Below are 20,865 nucleotides of genomic sequence, written 5' to 3'. Positions count from 1 at the left end.
TCCTGCTAGTTCATCACAGATCAAAGGGTTACGATCCCACACAACCTCCTGTTCACTACCTTGTCTCTCCCTCCTTCCCTTTTCTGCTGCCACAAGCGTCCATCTCTCATTTCTTCTTCCTCTTTTTATCCAGGCCTCTGCACCTCCCAATAACCCACCACTTGCTTGTGTAAAAACACGTCCAAAATCGAGTCCATATTTCTTAGGGTTATTATACAAAATGATCATTGAGATTTGCATGATCAATAGAAATGGTCTCTGAGATTGAAAATCAATAGAAATAGTCTCTGAGATTGTCCACCATCCATCATTTTGGTCATTCCGTTAAAAACGATTTTGGGAAATTTTCAAAACTTTGTAACTCAATCGTTTCTTAACCAAATTCGACCCATAATATATCAAAATGAAGATAGGAGTAGAATAAGATTATACCATTTGGAAGCCCAACGATTGCCAGAGATGGCCGGAAAATAGCCTGAAAGGTGACTGATCCGCGGGAAAACTAGAAAACTCGTCAGAAACTGGGTAAACTTTAAACGTTCATAACTTTTTCAATACTCAACCAAATTGAGTGATTCAAAAACGAAAATAATACTTCTTGACGAGACAAAGAGAATAGTACTTTTTTTGAAGGCTAACTCGCCGTGGTTTGGACCGACAACGACTCAAAAGTAGCTAACCATTTTCGAGTTAGCCACTTTCGATCAGTTTTCCGGCCAAACCACCTCGAGTTAGCAGTAAAGAAAGATATCATTCTCTTTGTCTCGTCGAGAAGTATGATTTTCGTTTTTTAATCACATATTTTGGTTGAGTATTGAAGAAGTTATGAACGTTTAAAGTTTACCCAATTTCCGGCGAGTTTTTCAGTTTTCCCGCTGACCAGTCACCTTTCAGGCTATTTTTCGGCCATCTCCGGCAATCATTGGGCTTCCAAATAGGTATAATCTTGTTCTACACTTTCTTATCTTTATTTTAATATTTTATTCGTCAAATTTGGTTAAGAATCGATTGAGTTACGAAGCTTTGAAAATTGCCCAAAGAGTTTTTAACGGAATGACCAAAATCATGGATGGTGAACAATCTCATGGACCATTTCTATTGATTTTCAATCTTAAGGACCATTTTTATTGATCATACAAATCTTAGGGACCATTTTTTATAATAACCCTATTTCTTATGTGCAGATAGCTAGGCCTAGATTGTTTAAAGGTTGTCTTAGCACTTGTTATTTTATCAATAGCCCGTAATGAAGCCCATGATCCAGAATTCCATATTTATCTGACCCTAAGATGTAAAACAATGATCAAACTTCTTTCTTTGGAATATTTGTTGGTATTGGCTTAGTTAGATGTAATTTTTTCGTAACGGAAACACATAAAGATTGTTTTATATTGTTGTTTTGTTATGTGACTTATGATTGAAAACGATATGCTCGAGCTCGACCCATAGGAACTATACCGCATCAAATGGATCCAAATGAGCTCATTCCCCTAATATAAATACATAAACCCATACTGGCTGAGACACATTTACCAAAGAAAAAAAAAAACCGAGTCTGAATCCACTAAAAATGGACCCGACACGACCCACACCCACCCCTGTTACGCATTAGCAATAACAACCATATCCCTGTTTATATAGATTAAGTGAGTATGAGTACAATGAAACAATAACTATATCGCTAATTAACTGCAACTCTCTGATATCAGAAATATGAATCAAACATGCACTACGGTATGAGTTCAAACCCCGTCAGCTCCCTAATCTAACATTTAATTTAACAAATCTATTGTTTGACATAAAAATGAAAATATATGAATCAACGCATCAGTTAGTTTAACTTTTAATAGTTTTCAGTTTCGCAAGGTTATATAGGGGCATTCCTCATATCCTCATACGTGTAAACACGCCCGCATGGCCATTTATGATGAAAATAACTTAACATGTTGATTAATCTACTCTGGCACCATACCAAAAAATTAAATTTCACTATAAAACTAATTAACAATAAGTCATATATAGTAGTCCAAATCTGACATGCAAAATTTTAAAAAATTCATCGTTGTAGACATTCTTCACGTCCTCATGGAGGATGCACTAGTAATATTACCAGTCAGTTGGGTTTGGAAGATTCAAATTATGACCGGCCGACTCCTATTTTCTGGTCCAATCTGACTTTTACTTCCCTGCTTAATTATATATAGTAGGCAGGTCTACACCGCTACCTGGCCATGAGTCGCTGAGAAAGTGATCACACTGAAACCTCATAACAAGAAATTTCTTTTGCACTTGTGCCAAAATTTCTTTTACCGGTGTTAATTTGGATATGTTATTTATCAAATTTTTTTTTTGTAATTTTATTGTAGAACTGATTACCCCACAAAGTTGAGAGCAATACGCACTTATATCAGTATAAATGTAAACATACTGGTAGGCATACATGTATATACATTTATACATACAAAAGTATACGTAAAGGTATGTATATACTTTCTTTAGTCCAAAAAAATTGTTAATATTATACAGTACTCGCACGTACCATGCCATTCAACTTGGCATGTTATAGTTTGCTAAGGACGCAAGTGATAGAGATCGAATTATTTAAATGATAATTAGTTCATGTAAAGTCAGAAATTAATCCAGAACCTGAATGCGAGTTTAATTATTCTCATATTAATGAGTTAATTATTCTCATAGTAATAAACATAGAGCTTTCTACGTTTATGCTTAAGTTTGCTAGGGTTTGTGAATTTATCCACGGAGTATATTTATTATTTTCATTAATGAAGTTCCGTATATTTTGTCATCGCAGAAAAGAGAATGGTCAGTAGGTCGCATCTGCAAATGAAGAATATTATTACAGCAAAGAAAATAAACGTACCAACAAATCCAAGGCCGTCTGGATCAACCGGCTAAGATGATATACTGGAACCACATTTGTATGACACACACACATATATACATATATATACATATATAAGCTGTACTCATTTTTATGTCCTAAATATAGGACTGCGTACATACATATGTTGTATCAATATTCGGATATTGGATATAGTTCATAATAAACATGCAGCTTATATGCAACGAAAAGGCACAATTCGTCTGTTTGATTATTTTTTTTGGTTAAATTATGAATTTTTCGAAGTCCCATTTACTTACGCTTGAGATTCTTTAACGAGGGTTATTTGAGGAACACGTTAAATTATATTTGATTATATAGTGTTTACGTATATATACCTCATCATTTACCAAATGTCGAATAATTAAATCGAGATGTGGAAATATAACATAAGAAATTTCGTATTGATGGAAGTTAGTTTCTCATGTATAAACGTGTAAAGACCTTGACTTTTATTTATAATTTAAACATAATTAGCCCTAACAACTACACTTTTTTATTTTATTTTATAGGAAAACCGTTAGATGGTCAAATTTTATTTGCTTCATTCTCCAATGAAATGAGGAATTTATTCAAGAAACAATTCGGTAATATTTTTTAGTGGGTCTTTCGGTTTTAGATATATATTTTTTTTGTTTGTAGTTGGTTTACCTTTTCGCATGGCAACCAACAGGACATACTTGAATGCTACGCCATTTGTTTGCATTATAAAAATTTATACTACATAAAAACTTATTTGGGGCACTGTGCGAGAAGTCCACCGACTCCATTCCAGGGCCGGTACGGGAAGGAAAGAGAGAATTTTTTTGTTTTGGGGGGGGGGGGGGGGGGGGGTGGGTGGTGTGGTGGGTGGTTGTGGTGGTGGGGGCTGGGAGCGGGGGAGGAGGTTTTAGGGTTTGTTGTTTTTCTTTTTTGGTCTTTTACTCCTTTCTAATTAAATAAAAAGCAGATTATTTTAAATGTTGTGGCTAACTGGCTATCTGCTTAAATGATATAAAATTATGATACAATATTATTATCTCAAACTCATGTCCAAGCTATATATCTCGAAAGTATGAAAGTCTTCCATAAAACGGCATCAAAAACCTTGACCTAGCACGCATTACTCGGTTCTAGGTCAAACAACGTGTCTTAGACATCGCATTATATATTAAGTAGCTAGTTACGGGAACGAAGGAGCCAAACTTGTATCTTAATCTGATACAATATGGTTCAGAAGGCCAGCGTTGTTTACATGATTCCCATCATTCTATTGCTGTTGTTCTCATCCAAATTAGTCCTTGCCAATGTTCCTGCAAACACAAAGCACAGTCTCTCTCTCTCTCTCTCTGTTTAATTAGCATTTATACATGATTGGTATAGGTTTAATTTATATATTTATTATTTTTCATTAATAAAGTTCCTTATATTTTGTCATTGGAGAATAATATTATATATTTTTTATTTTTTATTAACAAAGTTCCTTATATTTTGTCATTGCAGAAGAGAGGATCAGTTGGTCGCATCTGCAAATGAAGAATATTATTGCAGCAAAGAAAATAAACGTACCAACAAATCCAAGGCCGCCTGGATCAACTAACTGAGATGATATATGCATGACCAATTTCTTACAACAGAGATAGATTCATAGATCTTATGTGGAACCACATTTGTATGACATATATGGTCAACAATATAAATATATATATATATATATATATATATATATATATATATATATATATAAGCTGTACTCATTTTTATGTCCTAAGTATAGGACTATATATATACATATTTTGTATCAATATATTGATACTGGATAAGGTTCATCATGATAAACACATGCAGCTTATATGCAATGAAAAGGCACAATTAGTCTGTTAGATTATTTTTGAGTGATGTTATAACGACCTCAATGTCTTATCTTCACACTCACATTTTATTGGATTTTTTAATTATAAATTTGTTTGTTTGTTAAATGATTGATAAGGACATTAATTATCCTCTTTAATCATTAAAAAAAAATGAAAAATGTTGGGTTCCATGCTCAATCTACCCTAACCCATCTTTGCAACAATTGAGATATGCTCCTTGACTAGAATTTGAGTTATGCCTTTAGCAGTTATAAAGTTATCCCCGTTATATTAGTATACGGTCCATTAAGTGAAATTTTAACCTGCATGCTACTTTCTAACCGTACACAATGCACGAGAAATTTATTCTTTCTTCTTCTTTCAAAAACATAATCACTGCATCTTGTCACAAAAATTTCAGAGACGATAGTCAGATATTTTAAATCTCATGATCTGCATAAGAGCCTGTAGGAACGTTTAGTATTTATATGAGCTTTTAGTATTTCCTTTTGTTTTTGTCGTCTAAGATGCATTATGATAATTATGTTGTTTTATAATTTCATACGTATGTATATGTTAAAGCTTATTTTGAGAATAATAGTGTGTGGGAAAATAACACTTTAATTTTTAATTCTTTTAAGGTGGGTGGGATTATAACGTGGGTAGAGAAATAAGATAATGGAGTAAGGGCTGGTTTGGTATTGCTGTGCTTTGAAAAAAAACTACTTCTGCTGTGCTGCATGAATAAACAGCTGTGAAATAAAGTAGTAGAGTGTTTGGTAAACTTTTTTTTTTTTGTAAAAGTACTTTTAACAAAAAAAGCAGTGTTAAAGTGTTTGGCAAATTTTTATGTAAAACAGCTGCGACTATGTAAAATGACTAAAAAAGATATGATGTTGAATATTATATAATAATTTTTTTATCTTTTCTTTTATTATGACAGAGATGATAGAAGAGAGACGTGGCAGAGTCGGCGACGAAGTTGACGGGTATAATTTATAATTTATTTAATTGCTAAAGGTCATTTTGGGTATTGAAAAATTTCATTAAAGGCCTCAGCGCCTCTTGCGAAATCGGTTTGCACAAAAGTTGGGTTTTGCAGCTTTGTGTTTTTGGCTTTTTTTCATCTAAAACTGTGAAAAAAAGTTGAAGTTGAATGTTTACCAAACATAAAAAAGCTTCCATCTTTTTTTGATACCCACTTTTTTTAGAAGCACCTCAGTACCAAACTAGGGCTAGGTCTAGTAGCTCTCTTTTTTTCTTTTTTTTTTTTTTCCTTTTTTTGTGTATGTGTGTGTTAAATTATGAATTTTTTGAAGTCCCATTTATCTACGCTTGAGATTCTTTAAATAGGGTTATTTGAGGAACACGACTGTTTACTTGATTGTATAGTATTTACATACACCTCATCATTTATCAAATCTGGGATAATTAAATCGAGATGGGGAAATATAACATAAGAAATTCTATATTGATGAAAGTTTATATAGGTTCTCATGTATATACGCGTAAAGACCTTGACCTTTACTTATAATTTATACATAATTAGTAAACGCCCTAACAACTACATTTTTTTTGGGTGATTTTGTATAAAATTAATACAAAGTTATCATATTGACAATAGATCAACAATATTTATATTAATTAATTGGGGCTTTTGGATTTAGGTCCAAAAACATAGGTTGTTTTTGGGACTAAGTCCAGTTATCCAATTACATATTTTGATATCAATTTTGCCCCTTCAGATAAAAATATTTAAATTCTTTAAATTTTTATCATTTATTCAGTTTTTAAATTTTGAATATTTAAATACTCAAACTAAAATATTATCTAGTAACTACCTACTATTTATGAAGAAAACAAAACTGATATAATTTAGTAATTACCTACCTATTGTATAGGAAGAAAAATGCTTTATACCTACAAAGTAGATATAATCTACCTGCAAAACAAAAATAAACTACCTATTGTATTGGAAGAAAAATGTTGGGAACCTATAGAAATATAAATATGATATAATATACCTTCATTAAATGAACGAATTTGGAGGGAAGAACACAAAAATATCACCCATGAAAAGAAGAGACAAAAAAGAGGAGGATTGATAGAGGGAATTGTTTGGAAGAAGGAAAAAAGGAGGGATGAAACGGATTGGGGGTTGAGGTGATTATATGGCTATAACTAATCCTACAATTAAGGGATTAGTTAAACGACAAATAATCCTATAATTAAGAAATTTTGTGTATTTACAACAATTCGTAAGCCTAAGGGGTAAATATGGTACAAACCATAAATAAACATATGTAGAATCTCAATTATTGGACCTATTTCAATGAAGTGGACTAATTCTACTAATGACTCACAAAATTGGATCTATATTAAGTTATCCCTAATTATAAATAGGTCAATCCTGTATTATGACACTTAAATGCATTTAAAATAAACAAAAATTACAGAATCTATCATTACAGCTGGCACCCACTTCAATTGACACCCCCTTTCTCAAATGCTGCATTGCAGTGTCTATTTCCTAGTTCCCTTTTTTTCCATCACTCACACGCCTTCTATACTTCATTCTTCGAGCGACTATTTATTTTTACGTTTAGATTCAGGCACTACAATGCAGTGTTTGTTTCTCTGTCCTGTTTTTCTTGTATTACATTTTGATTCAGAACTACAACACAGTGTTTGTTTCCTGGTTCTGTTTTTTTTTCTTTTTCTTTTTTACATTTTGATTTAGACATTGCAATGTAGTGTCCGTTTCCTGGTTCTGTTTTTCCTTTTTTTTTTACATTTTGATTCAGACGTTACAATGCAGTGTCCGTTTCCTGGTTCTTTTATTTATTTATTTATTTATTTTCTTCTTTTTTAGGTTTTGTCCATTTCCTGGTTCTATTTTTACATTTCTATTCAGACGCTGCATTGCAATGTTCGTTTCTTGGTTATCTTCTTCTTCCCTTAATCTTTTCCACATTTCATGGAGTCTATCTCGACCCATAAAATTACTTCTTAAAAAAAAAAACTATAAATTTCATATCATAGAACAAAAGGAGATAAAACCCATCAAATTAATCAAAACGAAAAAATATTTCAAACCCGAAAGAAGAAAACATCAAAACCCATAAAATTCATCCCCCGTAGATCCTCGTCACGACTTTACCCGTTTCAGGCTCAACAAGAAAGCCTTGCCGGTGAAAGATGGTGGCAGTGAGGCGTATGTCTTAAAATTAGAGCTTTTTAGGTTTGATTTCAGGTTTTTTTTTCTTCTCATGCAGGTGGTGGCGGTGGTGTGGTGTCATCAAAGAGTCATACCAAGAACAAGTTGTTGGATTGGGAGTGGGAGAAGGCTGAGAGAGATCGATGAGGTGTCCTGGCAGGGGAAGACGGAGCGCACGTGGACGGCTTGATTGCATATTTCACAGATCTGCTTAGCGGTTTATTGTGGGGTGGAGGAGAAAGGTTGGGGCAGCATGTAGTCACAATTTTTTTTGAAAAAAATGAGAGAGAATGAGAGAAGGGTAAAATTTTGACTATTGATAGTGCCTTAAAGCCCATGTAGCATTTATTATTGACCTATACCTAATTAATAAAAATATATCATTGATTAAGTCTAGAACAAAAATATATCACTGATATGTTGCTAATAAAGTTTTTATTGATCTTTAACTAAATTACCTTTTTTTTTAATAGCAAAACCGTTCGATGGTCAAAGTTTATTTGTGTCATTCTCCAAATGAAATGAGGAATTTATTCAAGAAACAATTCGGTAATAATTTTTAGCGGGTCTTTGGGTTTTAGAATTTTTTTTGTTTGTAGTTGGGTTTAGGGTTTAAAAAAAAAAAAAAAGTTTGTTTATTTTGGCTGTGGTTTGCTGTTAGCTATGCCCATATTTCATGAACTAAGCTCTACACTATATATAAGCATTAACTTGATGCTATAATATATATTTTTTTTTAATCATAAAAATTGGGACATTGGTATTGCTTTTAAATTTGGTGACATGTTTGTAATTTTCTAGTCTTTGTATAGACTACTTACCATGTTTGACCCATGTGAACTTTGTTCGCAAGTAACCCAGCTACATGAACTTCGTGTGCAAATAAATGATAAATGTAAAAGAATTAGTCTATTATTATCTCGAACTCATGTCCAAGCCATATATACCGAAAGTATGGAAGACTAAAAGTCTCATAAAAGGAAATGCAGAAACCTTGACCTAGCACGCAAATCAGTTCCAGGTCAAATTATAATACTTGTACAGGAACAAACACCTAAAACGCGCCTTGGACATCGCATTATATATTAAGTAGCTACGGAACAAAGGAGCCAAACTTGTACATCGATCTGATACAATATGGTTCACAAGGCCAGCGTTGTTTACCTGATTCCCATCATTCTATTACTATTGTTCTCATCCGAATTAGTCCTTGCCAATGTTTCTGGAAATCCAAAGCACAGTTACTCTCTCTCTCTCTCTCTCTCTCTCTCTCTCTCTCTCTCTCTCTCTTCTAATTAGCATCTATATATGGTTGGTATAAGTTGGTAATTAATGATGAAAGTTAATCCTTGTCATTGCAGATGACGGAGAGAAGATCATCAGTAGATCGCATTTGCATATTGTGGCAAAGCAAATAGATGTACCAAAACCAACAAAGCCGCCTGGATCAGGAAAGTAGGGGCCATTAAACCGGGCGACCGAACAGTTTGATTAGAACTGTTTTGGTTGGTTTGGTTTGGTTTTGATCATGAAAAAGTCAAACAATTTAAAAACCAAACGAAAATGATTTATTTTGATTTGGTTTGATTTTGATAAAATTTGAAATCGATCAAAATCAAACCGAACCGATCATATATATTTTATTTATCAATTATATTTATTTTACACAAGTCAATATATTATAGGTTGTATGGATGTCTTACAATAAACATTATAAGTTTCAATTTATTATAAGTTGTAATGACTTTAACAATTACAAAATGTGTTTGTATTTTATGCTTTTGTGAGATTGTAATTAATAAATCCTTCGCCAGCATGAGTTTTAATGCCCTACAATTTTTCCAACTTGTTTAGACTAAACATTTGTTCCTTTACAAAATTTGATTAAGATGCTTTGGTCAACTACAAACTCAGCATCCCAACGGGGTTTGAACCCATACCGTGGTGCAAGGGTAACACTCATTTCCACCACTGTGGTAGAGAGCCACTTGCAACAATTTTCTATTATTTAATATATATATATATATATATATATATATATATATATATATATATATATATATATATATATATATATATATATATATCCACTTAAGTTAGCTAACCACTAATTTCTTACAATTTAGTAATTTTAAATTAGTGGCTTTATTAAAAATATTAACTCAACTAATTCATGAATATCATTAAAAAAAGAGTAACTTCTTATTTCTGTTATTCTATTTAATTAGTCTCTTTTTTCATTAGAAAAAAGTCATTAATACTGTCATAAGAAAACTTCAATTAGGTGAGAATTTTTACATATTGTTATATAAAAAAATGTATTTAAAACTTATGGTGCATTTGAAAATAAATGTATGAACTTTTAGTACATAAATTCTAAGTGTACCAAAAAAACAAAATGTACCAGAAATTCAAATGCCCCATAAAATCAAATGTACCAATATTATAGATAATCAATTGTATCTCTAATAAAATTGTAGAAAAAAATATTTAATCAATAAAAATAGATGTCTAATTAACGAAATTGAAAAACGAGGCGCCTATATCCAAACTTCTTTATTTAATTGAAACTTAGTCCTAGCTAGTTAACTTGGACTGGCATGACTCCCGTCTGTTGGCAGTTCTTACTTCTTTGCATTCAGACTTCCTTCGGTTGCCTAGTTTTCGTTTTTCAGATTAGCACACGTGCTTCACGATTTTTTAGCATTTCGCTTGGCTCGAATTGGGCTTTAGAATTGAAATTTTGGAGAAGTGTAGATCTTTTGAAATATAAAAACTATTGAAATTATTTACTTTTTATTGGATGTATTGGAAAAGGCTTAAACTGGCTGAACTAAACCGATTAATCATATGGCCGGTTGGCTTGGTGCGGTTTCAATGGATAGGAATTGAATCAAGTATAAGTTTGCATATATATAAGCACTAAAGTTATCTTTATATATAATAAGATAGGATCAAGGGATAAATATTTTCACCCTTTTAAGCTTTTTTAGATTACATAACATTCAAGATCTTCATGTATTTATTAAATGACATAGATGGTTATATGGTTATATGTATTTATTACATAACTAATATTAAAAATAAAAAAATAAAACTGAAAAAAGAATTCAAAACTAGACAAAAATAAAAAATAAAAAAGGGGAGGAAAACTCTGTAAGCAACAACGGTCTACCCATAAATTGTTGGGGTTTTTTAACTTTAATCCTTCAAGAAGATTGAAATTTAAAATAAACCTGGTGTTAGATTACATATTGATTATAGTCTCTTGATGTGTCCTTAATTCAAAATAATTAATGTGCATTTTATTTAATGTGTCACATTAAATATTTAAATTTATTAATATACAAATTTTAATTTATTTTTTGACCAAAATTTTTTTTATATATTTATTTATTAATTTTATTTCACATTCTTCAAACTTGAAAGACTCAATTAATGTACTAAACGTATGAATCAAAAATGTATTATATTGAACTAATGTATTTAAATGTTAGTACCGAAATGTATGTACTAAAATATATGCACCGAAATGTATTATATTAAATTAATGTACCTAAATGTGTTTACTGAAATGTATGCACCGAAATGTTAGTACCAAAATGTATGTACCCAAATGTATTATATTGAATTAATGTACCTAAACGTTTGTATCGAGATGTATGTACCTAAATGTATACACCGAAATGTATTATAATGAATTTAATGTACCTAAATGAAGAAGATAAAGTACATCAAAATATATTGTATAACAAAAATTAGTTTATCTAAATGTTTACAAAAAAATATATTACGATAAATGAAATGACAATGAAAATTATAATGAAATAAAATTAATACATTAAAATTAGGAAGAAAAAGAGAAATAATTAAAAAATGCAAATGTAATTAATAAATGAGGTTATTAATGTATCAAGGGACTAAAATTATATTTTGACCTTACTCATGGTTTTAGTCTAAAAGTCATATTTGCCAATGATTAGAATGAAGTTTTGTTGACATTATATTGTTTTTTGAAGATTTATCACGTCTAGCACTTGTATTAGATAACAATGTTGCTGCTTGCTGAAAATGAAGAAGTTGGGATTTCATGTACCATAAAACTAATTGACAATACGGAGAGTAGTCCAACCTCTTGTAAGTTCACACGTCTCCTCACATTTGATGAATTTTCAAGCCAGACACATGGACAACATGAATTGGGTGACATGGAGCACGTATGGACGTTGGGTTTCACATATGGGTCAACTGCTTTGATACCAAGATGAAAGTTGGGGGTTCACCATAAAACCAATTAGCAATATGGGGGGTAGCCCAACCTCTTATAAGCCTTTGTAAGACTATCTCCAATCGAAAGGGTCCAGAGGGCCAGAAGGCCGAAAATAGCCCGAAAAACGTCTTCAACCGAGGGCCAGGCCAAAGGGCTTGTGGGCTCCATTGGACAAAAAAGGGCCAAAAGGCCAACCGGCCAGCTCAAAGCAGCCAGCCAGCCGGCCTTGGGCCTGGCCACATTTTGAATCCTAACGGCTAACTGACGTCAGCTATCAACGGCTAGTTGACGTAAGTTATTATTGGATTTTATTTTATTTTATTTTTTGGCCAAATTTTTTTTAAAATTCTCATTTTTTCCCATAAATACCTAAGCCTTCCTACACCATTTCTCACATAATTTTCACCATTCCTACACCATTTCAATTCTCATATTTTCCTCTTCCAATAATCTTTCCTTCAATTTTTTCAATAATTTTCAAATGGCCTCATCTGTAATGAAAGGTAGGGCTTGGCCCGAAAAGAAGATGAAGTTCTTTGCAAGGTTTATAGATGGGTCTCGGAAGATAGTGTGAGGGGGAGTTCTCAAACAAGGGAAGGTGTTTGGACTCGTGTGTTCAAAAAATACTATGAGTTCTACGAAGGCACCACTCCACCGAATACCCGAAACTACGAGAGTTGTTCTTCAAGATGGAAGAAACATCTCTAACCAAGTTTGAATAAATGGCATCAAGCACTGTTAGCAGTGGCAAGTAGACATGAAAGCGGCGCCAACTACTATGATGAAGTAAGTGTTTTCACAATTTATTTTTAATATTTAATTATATTACATTTAATTTCATAAATTAATTTCCCTTACTTTTTGTAATTATATTTAATTATATTACATTTAATTTCATAAATTAATTTCCTTTAATTTTTGTAATTATATTTTCTAGGTACGCCAAGCGGAGGAATTGTATATGGAGGGCAGCTCGAAACCCTTTCAGTTTCATAGTTGTTGGGAAATTTGTAAAGGGTGGGTATTATTTGAAGATCCACCTCAACATAGAGTAGGTTCTATGCCGGTGTTTGGATTTGCATCCTTAGCTGTAGATGTGGATGAAGATGGATCTCCTACCATTCAAGAAACAAGGGTAGAAAATCCATCTTCGGGTGAAGGTTCCATACCTAGGGCTATGAGACGAAACCAGGCCCAAGGGTTGAAGGAAAAAGGCAAGGCAAAGGAGGATTACGCCGTTCAACTGGAAGTGGCGGCCTCATTGCGATTAATGGCAGAGCAAAATGCCTTTGCCGCGGAAGAAAGAAACCGTAGGCATGAAGAACGGGCCAAACAAATACAAGAAGAGATGGATGATAGGAATATGCAAAGGGACACTTCGGATTACACTCCAATGAGTAAGGCCTATTTTGATAGGAAAAAGTGGGAAATTATGACCTGGCGGCAATTGTTTACCTCCGACTATACTCCTACAATGACGGATGATGAAGATGATGTTGATTATGGACTTTAAATTTAAGTTGTAGTTTTTAAATATAAATTGTTTGTTGTTTTTAAATTTAAGTTGTTGTAGTTTTTAAATTTAAATAATAAATTATGTTTGGCCCTTTGGCCCTCGGTTGGAGACGGTTTTTTGTGACAAGGCTAAAACGAGCCCTATGGCCATCAGTTGGAGATGGTAAGAAATATGGCTTGCACTGTTCATTAAAATATTAATTTTTTGGAGGGCCAGAGAGCTAAAATGAGCCCTATGGCCCTGCTTCAGTTGGAGATGGCCTAAGATTTCTTTTTTCACCAATGTGGGACTCTTTTACCTTTACATTCTCACAAAAATTAAAATCAAGATAAAAAATTTTATCCGAAAAGTGAGGAGAACTAATTAAGACTGACGAATAAGTACTTTGAATCAATGGAGTTCTACCTCCTTCCTTGTTTGCATGTTTACAGGGTTTCTTCATTTTTATTTTATTTTTAATTTTCTTCCAAATTTTATGCTTTTGCAGTTTTATTTTTTCATCTTTAATATTATTTAAAATTCACGTGAGCATCCATGTCATTTAATGAATAAATGAGAACCGTTAGATATTATGAATCCAAAGACTTAAAAAGTGTAAACGCATTTGTCAAAATATTTGTTCTTTGATCCTATCTCATATAAAATATAACCCGAACAGATTTCTCAAAATTTCTCAATTTTCCAAATATAACATAACCCTAATATTTTTGATAAATTGGAGAGGAATTGAGTCAAATATAATAGTTCGACTCCAAACTTCTGGTACATTAGAAATAGCCTAAACTTTCCTTTTCTTTTGTGATTCCACAACAACTAAATTTTAGTATATATATCTAAGCAGCACCATTAATGCCGTATAAGCTATGGAATCATCATGATGCACGTGAAATTAGAAGGATAAAATGGACGTGGAGGAGACAGAAAATAGTGAGTGGCGAAGTTATTTGCAACTGAATGGAACATGCATTAGCCTAATCTTTCACCTCTTTAATTAGAATAGATACATAATATCGTTTGTTAGAAAAAATAACGAAAAATTAGTCACAGAAAAACTTATCCGACGACAAATTTTCCTCCCCAAGTGGTCGTTGTAGCGTCCTTGGGAAAGATTCAAAGTATTATTGGAAATGTTGTAATTAACACATAAATACAAAAAAAAAAAAAAAGTAAGAAATATTATAATTCATTTGTTTGTGCAGTGGAAATGTTGGCTTCATTTTTCTTTAGGTGTTGAGTTTGAAACATGAAGCTGCCTTTCAGTCACTAGATTTCATATGGTCTTAAAGATTGTATTTTGAAGTAATCAAAACTTTGAATTATATATTTTTCTTTTCAATAACTTTTTATTCAATGGATTCTTTTAATATTCAATTCGTTAGTGTGATGTTCATTTTAGAAGGAAAAAAAAAACACAAGAGAAACAATTGGCGTTAAATTTATTATACTCGTCAATCAAGTTTTATTGTTATTTACTCTCTTGATTATCAAGTTTTATTGTTCTTCACTCTCAATCTTAAACTCTTGACTGCAAACATTTAGTACATTTGTGTGAATCATGTAATGTTTAAATAATGTTTGTATATTTATCTTCTTTTGATATTAATTTTTAACAAATTCTTTGGATATTTGATGTGAAAATAGAACTTTTTATGTATTTAACGAATTCTTTTTTATACAAATCAATATACAAAAAACCGAAGATCAGAGAATTTTAGGGCCCTATTTCGAAGGCTCGCCTAGGGCCCCCAAATTCTCAGGGCTGGCCTTGGTATAAGCTATGGAATCATCATGATGCATGTGAAATTAGCAGGATAAAATGAACGTGGAGGAGACAGAAAATAGTGAGTCGCGAAGTTATTTGCAACTGAATGGTATTAACCAAAATAAACTGAATTAGTTGGAATCAGGTTGGACTTATCTTCAAAACAGTTAGAGGTAGTTGGAGTTAAGTGTAAAGGGTAAAAATGAAAAACTGTGCAACATAGTCTCTATATAAGTATAGTCTTAGAGACTTAGAGACTCATGATGTAATATTTCCTTTTACTCAGAATATATGATTGAAAGCTCTCTTTCTTCTTCATCGATTCCTTTAGTTTCTTCTTCTTTAAGATTTTTGTAATTCAATAGCGTTAATATGGTATCATCGCCGGCATTGGCTCACTGCCGTTGTCGATCTTAGTTCTTCCGCTACTACACATGATCAAATAATCCGAGATGAGTTCATCGCGGTTCTTGGGGTGTGCATTCTGGCTCCAATTCAGGTACAATTGATTTTGTTGGGTAATTGGGTTTCAGTCCTGATTAGAAGATTAATTGGGTTTCAGTCCTGATTAAAAGGTTTCGATCTCAGAATTTGGTGTATGTTGTGTGTTTGATTTCGCTTATATTTCAAGATTTCTTCAAGAAAGTTTCAATCTTTCTTGATTGCAAAGGGAGTTTCATTCTCTCTTGATTTTTTTTCTGGATAGCAAAGATTGGGTGTTTGTTTGATTCTTGAAAGTGTGTGTTTTACGTCAAGGAGTCATGGCTAGTTTTACTGTCAAAGTTGAAAATTTGTTGGGAATGATCACTATAAAGTTGAAGGATGATAATTTTGTGAAATGGGCATTTCAGTTTAAGTTTGTGTTGAAGGGTCATAAATTATTAGGGCATTTTGATGGCACTACTGCGTGTCCGTCGAAATTTTTAGTTCGTCCTGAGGGAGGAGTTTCTTCTGATCTTAATGATGCATATATTGAATGGGAGTCCACAGATATGGCACTTTTAAGTCTTTTACTAGCTACTTTGTCTGATGAGGCTATTGAATATGTTCTTGGATGTGTAACTGCGTACGAGGCTTGGTCAAATCTTGTGGATCGGTTTGCTTCCGTGTCTAAGTCTAGAGTTAATCATTTGAAGACAAAATTGCATACAATTCAGAAATGAAGAGATTCAATTGATAAATATCTGCTAAGATTGAAGAATATAAGGGAACAATTAACTGATGTTGGAGAATTGATTTCTGATAATGATGTCATAATTGCTGGTCTTGCTGGTTTACCAAAAGAGTATGCTATAATTCGAACAGTGATATTAGCCAGAGAATCATCTATTTCTCTTAAAGAATTTCGAGCTTTGTTGCTTAGGGCTGAAAAAGAAATTGAAGGTGAATCTAGTGGTCTCTCTGCATTATATGTTCAAGGTTCTCAAATGACCCCGGGAGAGTCTTCTACTTCGGGGTCTAATCCTACAGGACATAGTCACTTGCCTGGAACAACTGGGGGTGTCTTGACTCCTAATCCATATCCCTATTCGTTTGAGCCTTATTCTCAACCATACACACCCATACCCTCAACCTCCTCTGTATCAACACCTTTCGTCATCATTTGGTTTACCACAGCCTCCTATGCCTCAACAATTTCCTATGCTACAACAACCATACCCATAACCTCCTATGCCTCAACAATTTCCAGGTACTGTTTATCCACAAATTCCTTATGGTGTTGGCTATATGGGTAACTCTTCAAATTCTGGCTCAAGACCTTTATTTACACCGAAGCCAAATTATAAGGGTAATAACAGTTTCAAGTCAAATGTTGGTTTTAAAGGCAAAGGTTCCAATACAAGCTTTTTTTTCTGGTTTTTCATTTGGCAATACAAGACAATTTGGTACAAATGTGTGGAGTGGGAATACAGCAAACAGGTATCCAAATGTGATTGAGTGTCAAATCTGCAACAAGAGAGGACATACAGCTGTTAATTGTTTTCACCGGAATGCTATTGCATTAAGTACTGGTTTTCAAATGGAGTGTTAGATTTGTAGGAGACGTGGTCATTCTGCTCTTGATTGCTATCACATAGGAAATTATGTGTTCCAAGGTCAACAACCACCTGCACAGTTCACCTCTATGACAGTCCAGCAAGTAGAACAACAAATTCCTCAGGCAGACCAACAAATTCCTCAGGATGCTTGGATTGTTGATACTGGTGCATCTCACCATACCACTGTTAATATCAACACATTGAATCACGTTACACCTTTCCAAGGTTCTGAAACAATTTTAGTTGGCAATGGGACAGGTTTATCTATTGAAAATACTGGTGCAACTACTATTAAAACTAACTCTCATAGCCTGGTTCTTAATAATGTTTTACATGTTCCAAAAATTGCCCGAAGCCTGCTATCTGTACAACAATTGTGTGCTGACAATCATAGTTGGTTTGTTTGTGATGAGAATGAGTTTTTTGTGCAGGACAAGAAGACAAGGGACATACTATACAGAGGAAAGAGTAAAGTAAGACAGTTGTTTCAAATCCCTGTTATCAAACTGTCAAGAAGAGTTCAGTCTGTGATTCAGCAGCCTTATGGTTTTCTTGGACAGTTGGTGAAATCAACTCTATGGCATCAATGGTTTGGTCATCCATCCAATGAAATCATGTCCATCATGTTGAAATAATCAAATATACCACTAGAGTTAGATATGAATCATAGTATGTGTTCTTACAATATTAGAGGAAAGATATGCAGGCTTCATTTTTCTCCTAGCAGTGATAGATACTTCTCACCATTTGAAAAGGTGCATCAGATGTATGGGGCCCTTCTCCAGTCAAAACAATAAAGGGGTATAGATACTATGTTACTTTTGTTGATCAATATACAAAGTATGTTTGGATTTTTCCAATGTATAATAAATTAGATGTGTATGCAATTTTTGTGAGTTTTTACAACTGGATTTCTACACAGTTTGGTGTTGCTATTAAATGTATACAATCTGATGGTGGGGGTGAGCACACAAGTCATTCCTTTAAAGCTTTTCTTGCTGCAAAGGGTGTTGAACAAATGATTTCTTGTCCATACACTCCACAACAAAATTGAGCAGTTGAAAGAAAACATAGGCATATAGTGGAAACTGCCATTACTCTTCTTGCTCAAGCTGTATTACCACTTGATTTTTGGTATTATGCAAGTGCACATGCTATGTTTTTGATCAATCGAATGCCTTGCAAAGTGTTGTCCATGGTGTCCCCTTATAAGAAATTGTATGGTAAAGATCCTGAGCTGCAAAATTTAAAAGTATTTGGATCAACAGTATATCATTGGTTAAGACCATATTCTGTACATAAGTTACTACCTAGGTCTGATCAATGTGTGTTTTTGGGTTATTTAGGGGGATATAAGGGTGTAGTTTGTTATAATGTACAAAGCCAGAAATGTATTGTTTCAAGACATGTTATCTTTGATGAGAATGTGTTTCCCTATGCATTGATAAAACCTAAAGTTCAAGGACAGAGAGTCCCTTCGAGTCCACTTCAATGTAGCACTGTGGTAGTACCAATTCCTGTACAACACAGATTTTTAGCTCCTGTGAATACAATGCATCAAGAAGGTTCAGTTTCTACTTCACACATTAACAGTTCTTCAGAACAATCAGGCACTGGAACACAGGGATTTGAAACTCAAGCATCCACATATACTCTTTCCTCTTCTCAACTTACAGTTCCCTTGTTTCCTGTCCTCGATCCATCTCAGTTTCAGGTAATTCTTCCTCCAAGTGCACAAACTCAATCTCAATCACACAATCATACTATTCAAACTAGACTTAAGATAGGTGCTATTATGAGACGAGATTACACATCATGTCTAGCTGCATTACCCGAGTTAACATTTATTCAGTTTAAAGCTGATGATATTGAAGATGTCAATGGTCATATACCATGTGGTTTTTCTTTTCTGGCTAACATACATAAGGAAGAGGAACCAAAGAACTTTAGAGCTGCATCAACTATGTCTCAATGGCAAAATGCTATCCAGGAAGAGTATGATGCTTTAAAGTCACAAGGTACATGGAAATTAGTTCCTTCTCCAAGTGATAGAGCTGTGATTGGCAGTAAATGGGTTTATAAAGTGAAAAGAAATCCTGATAGGACAGTGTCAAGGTACAAAGCCCGATTGGTAGCACAAGGGTTTAGTCATGAGCAAGGGTTGGATTATTCTGAAACTTTTAGTCCTGTGCTTAGACATGCAACTGTGAGGCTTATTCTAGTATTGGCAGCCCAATACAGCTGGACTTTAAGACAATTAGATATTAAAAATGCGTTTTTGCATGGGGAACTTGAAGAAGAAGTATATATGAACCAACCCCAAGGTTTTGTGGATCCACAGTACCCAAGTCATGTGTGCAGATTAATCAAATCACTATATGGGTTGAAACAAGCTCCAAGAGCTTAGAATTCAAAATTTACAAGTTGTCTGCCTGCACCTGGTTTTAAAACCTCCATGTCTGATACAAGCTTACTTGTGAAGGTGGATGAGAGTGATGTTATTTTACTCCTCTTATATGTTGATGACATCATTGTAACTGGATCTAATAGTGAGAAAATTTAGTCTGTCATTAATCATCTTGCAGCTGTGTTTGATTTAAAAGATATAGGAAAGTTGACATATTTCTTGGGCCTCCAGATTCAATATCATGCAGATGGGTCCTTGTTTGTGAATCAATCCAAATACATAAAGGAGTTGTTGAAAAAGGCTGGAATGGAGTAGTGTAAACCAACCTCCACACCTTCCAAACCTCACTCACAGCTACTTACAATTGAAGGCACACCATTGTCTAACCCTACTCTTTATAAAAGCTTGGTTGGGGCCTTACAATACCTAACTTTTACTAGGCCAGATATTGCACACTTAGTGAATGTAGTGTGTCAATATATGACCAATCCTTCTGAGTCCCATATGTATCTAGTGAAAAGGATTATGAGGTATCTTCAGGGTACATCCAACTGTGGGTTGACATACACTCAGTCTTTTGATTTGGATTGGGCAGCAGATATTAACACGAGGAGGTCCATTACTGGTTATGTTGTTTATTTGGGTTCCAATCCGATATTGTGGCAGTCAAAGAAACATGCTACTGTCTCTCGAAGTTCTACAGAAGCCGAGTATAAAGCTTTGGCCCATTGTGCTGCAGATGTCCTTTGGATTAGGTCTCTACTTAAGGATGTTCATCAAGTTCTTACACAACCTCCTACCTTGCATTGTGATAACCTTTCAGCTCTAGCATTGTGTTCCAATCCAATGTTCCACTCGAAGATTAAACATCTGGACACAAATTATCATTTTGCAAGGGAAAAAGTTCAAAAAGGGGATCT

The 20,865-nt window shown here is 33.6% G+C and overlaps 1 protein-coding gene across 1 annotated transcript; it reads left to right on the top strand.

Annotated features, from left to right (window-relative positions):
• Nucleotides 1–16,260: 16,260 nt before the first annotated feature.
• On the top strand, nucleotides 16,261–19,945 carry LOC148696679 (uncharacterized). The gene is made up of 6 exons (XM_088693335.1): nucleotides 16,261–16,595; nucleotides 16,707–17,189; nucleotides 17,540–18,127; nucleotides 18,245–18,304; nucleotides 19,069–19,252; nucleotides 19,391–19,945. Exons 1-6 carry the CDS (start codon nucleotides 16,261–16,263, stop codon nucleotides 19,943–19,945), a joined length of 2,205 nt encoding a protein of 734 aa, XP_088549461.1.
• Nucleotides 19,946–20,865: the final 920 nt, after the last annotated feature.

This window comes from Pyrus communis, chromosome 5 (genome assembly GCF_041283825.1).
Source record: "Pyrus communis isolate YQ-2024b chromosome 5, ASM4128382v1, whole genome shotgun sequence".
Taxonomy (NCBI): domain Eukaryota; kingdom Viridiplantae; phylum Streptophyta; class Magnoliopsida; order Rosales; family Rosaceae; genus Pyrus; species Pyrus communis.
This window is presented reverse-complemented; position numbering and strand designations above follow the sequence as displayed.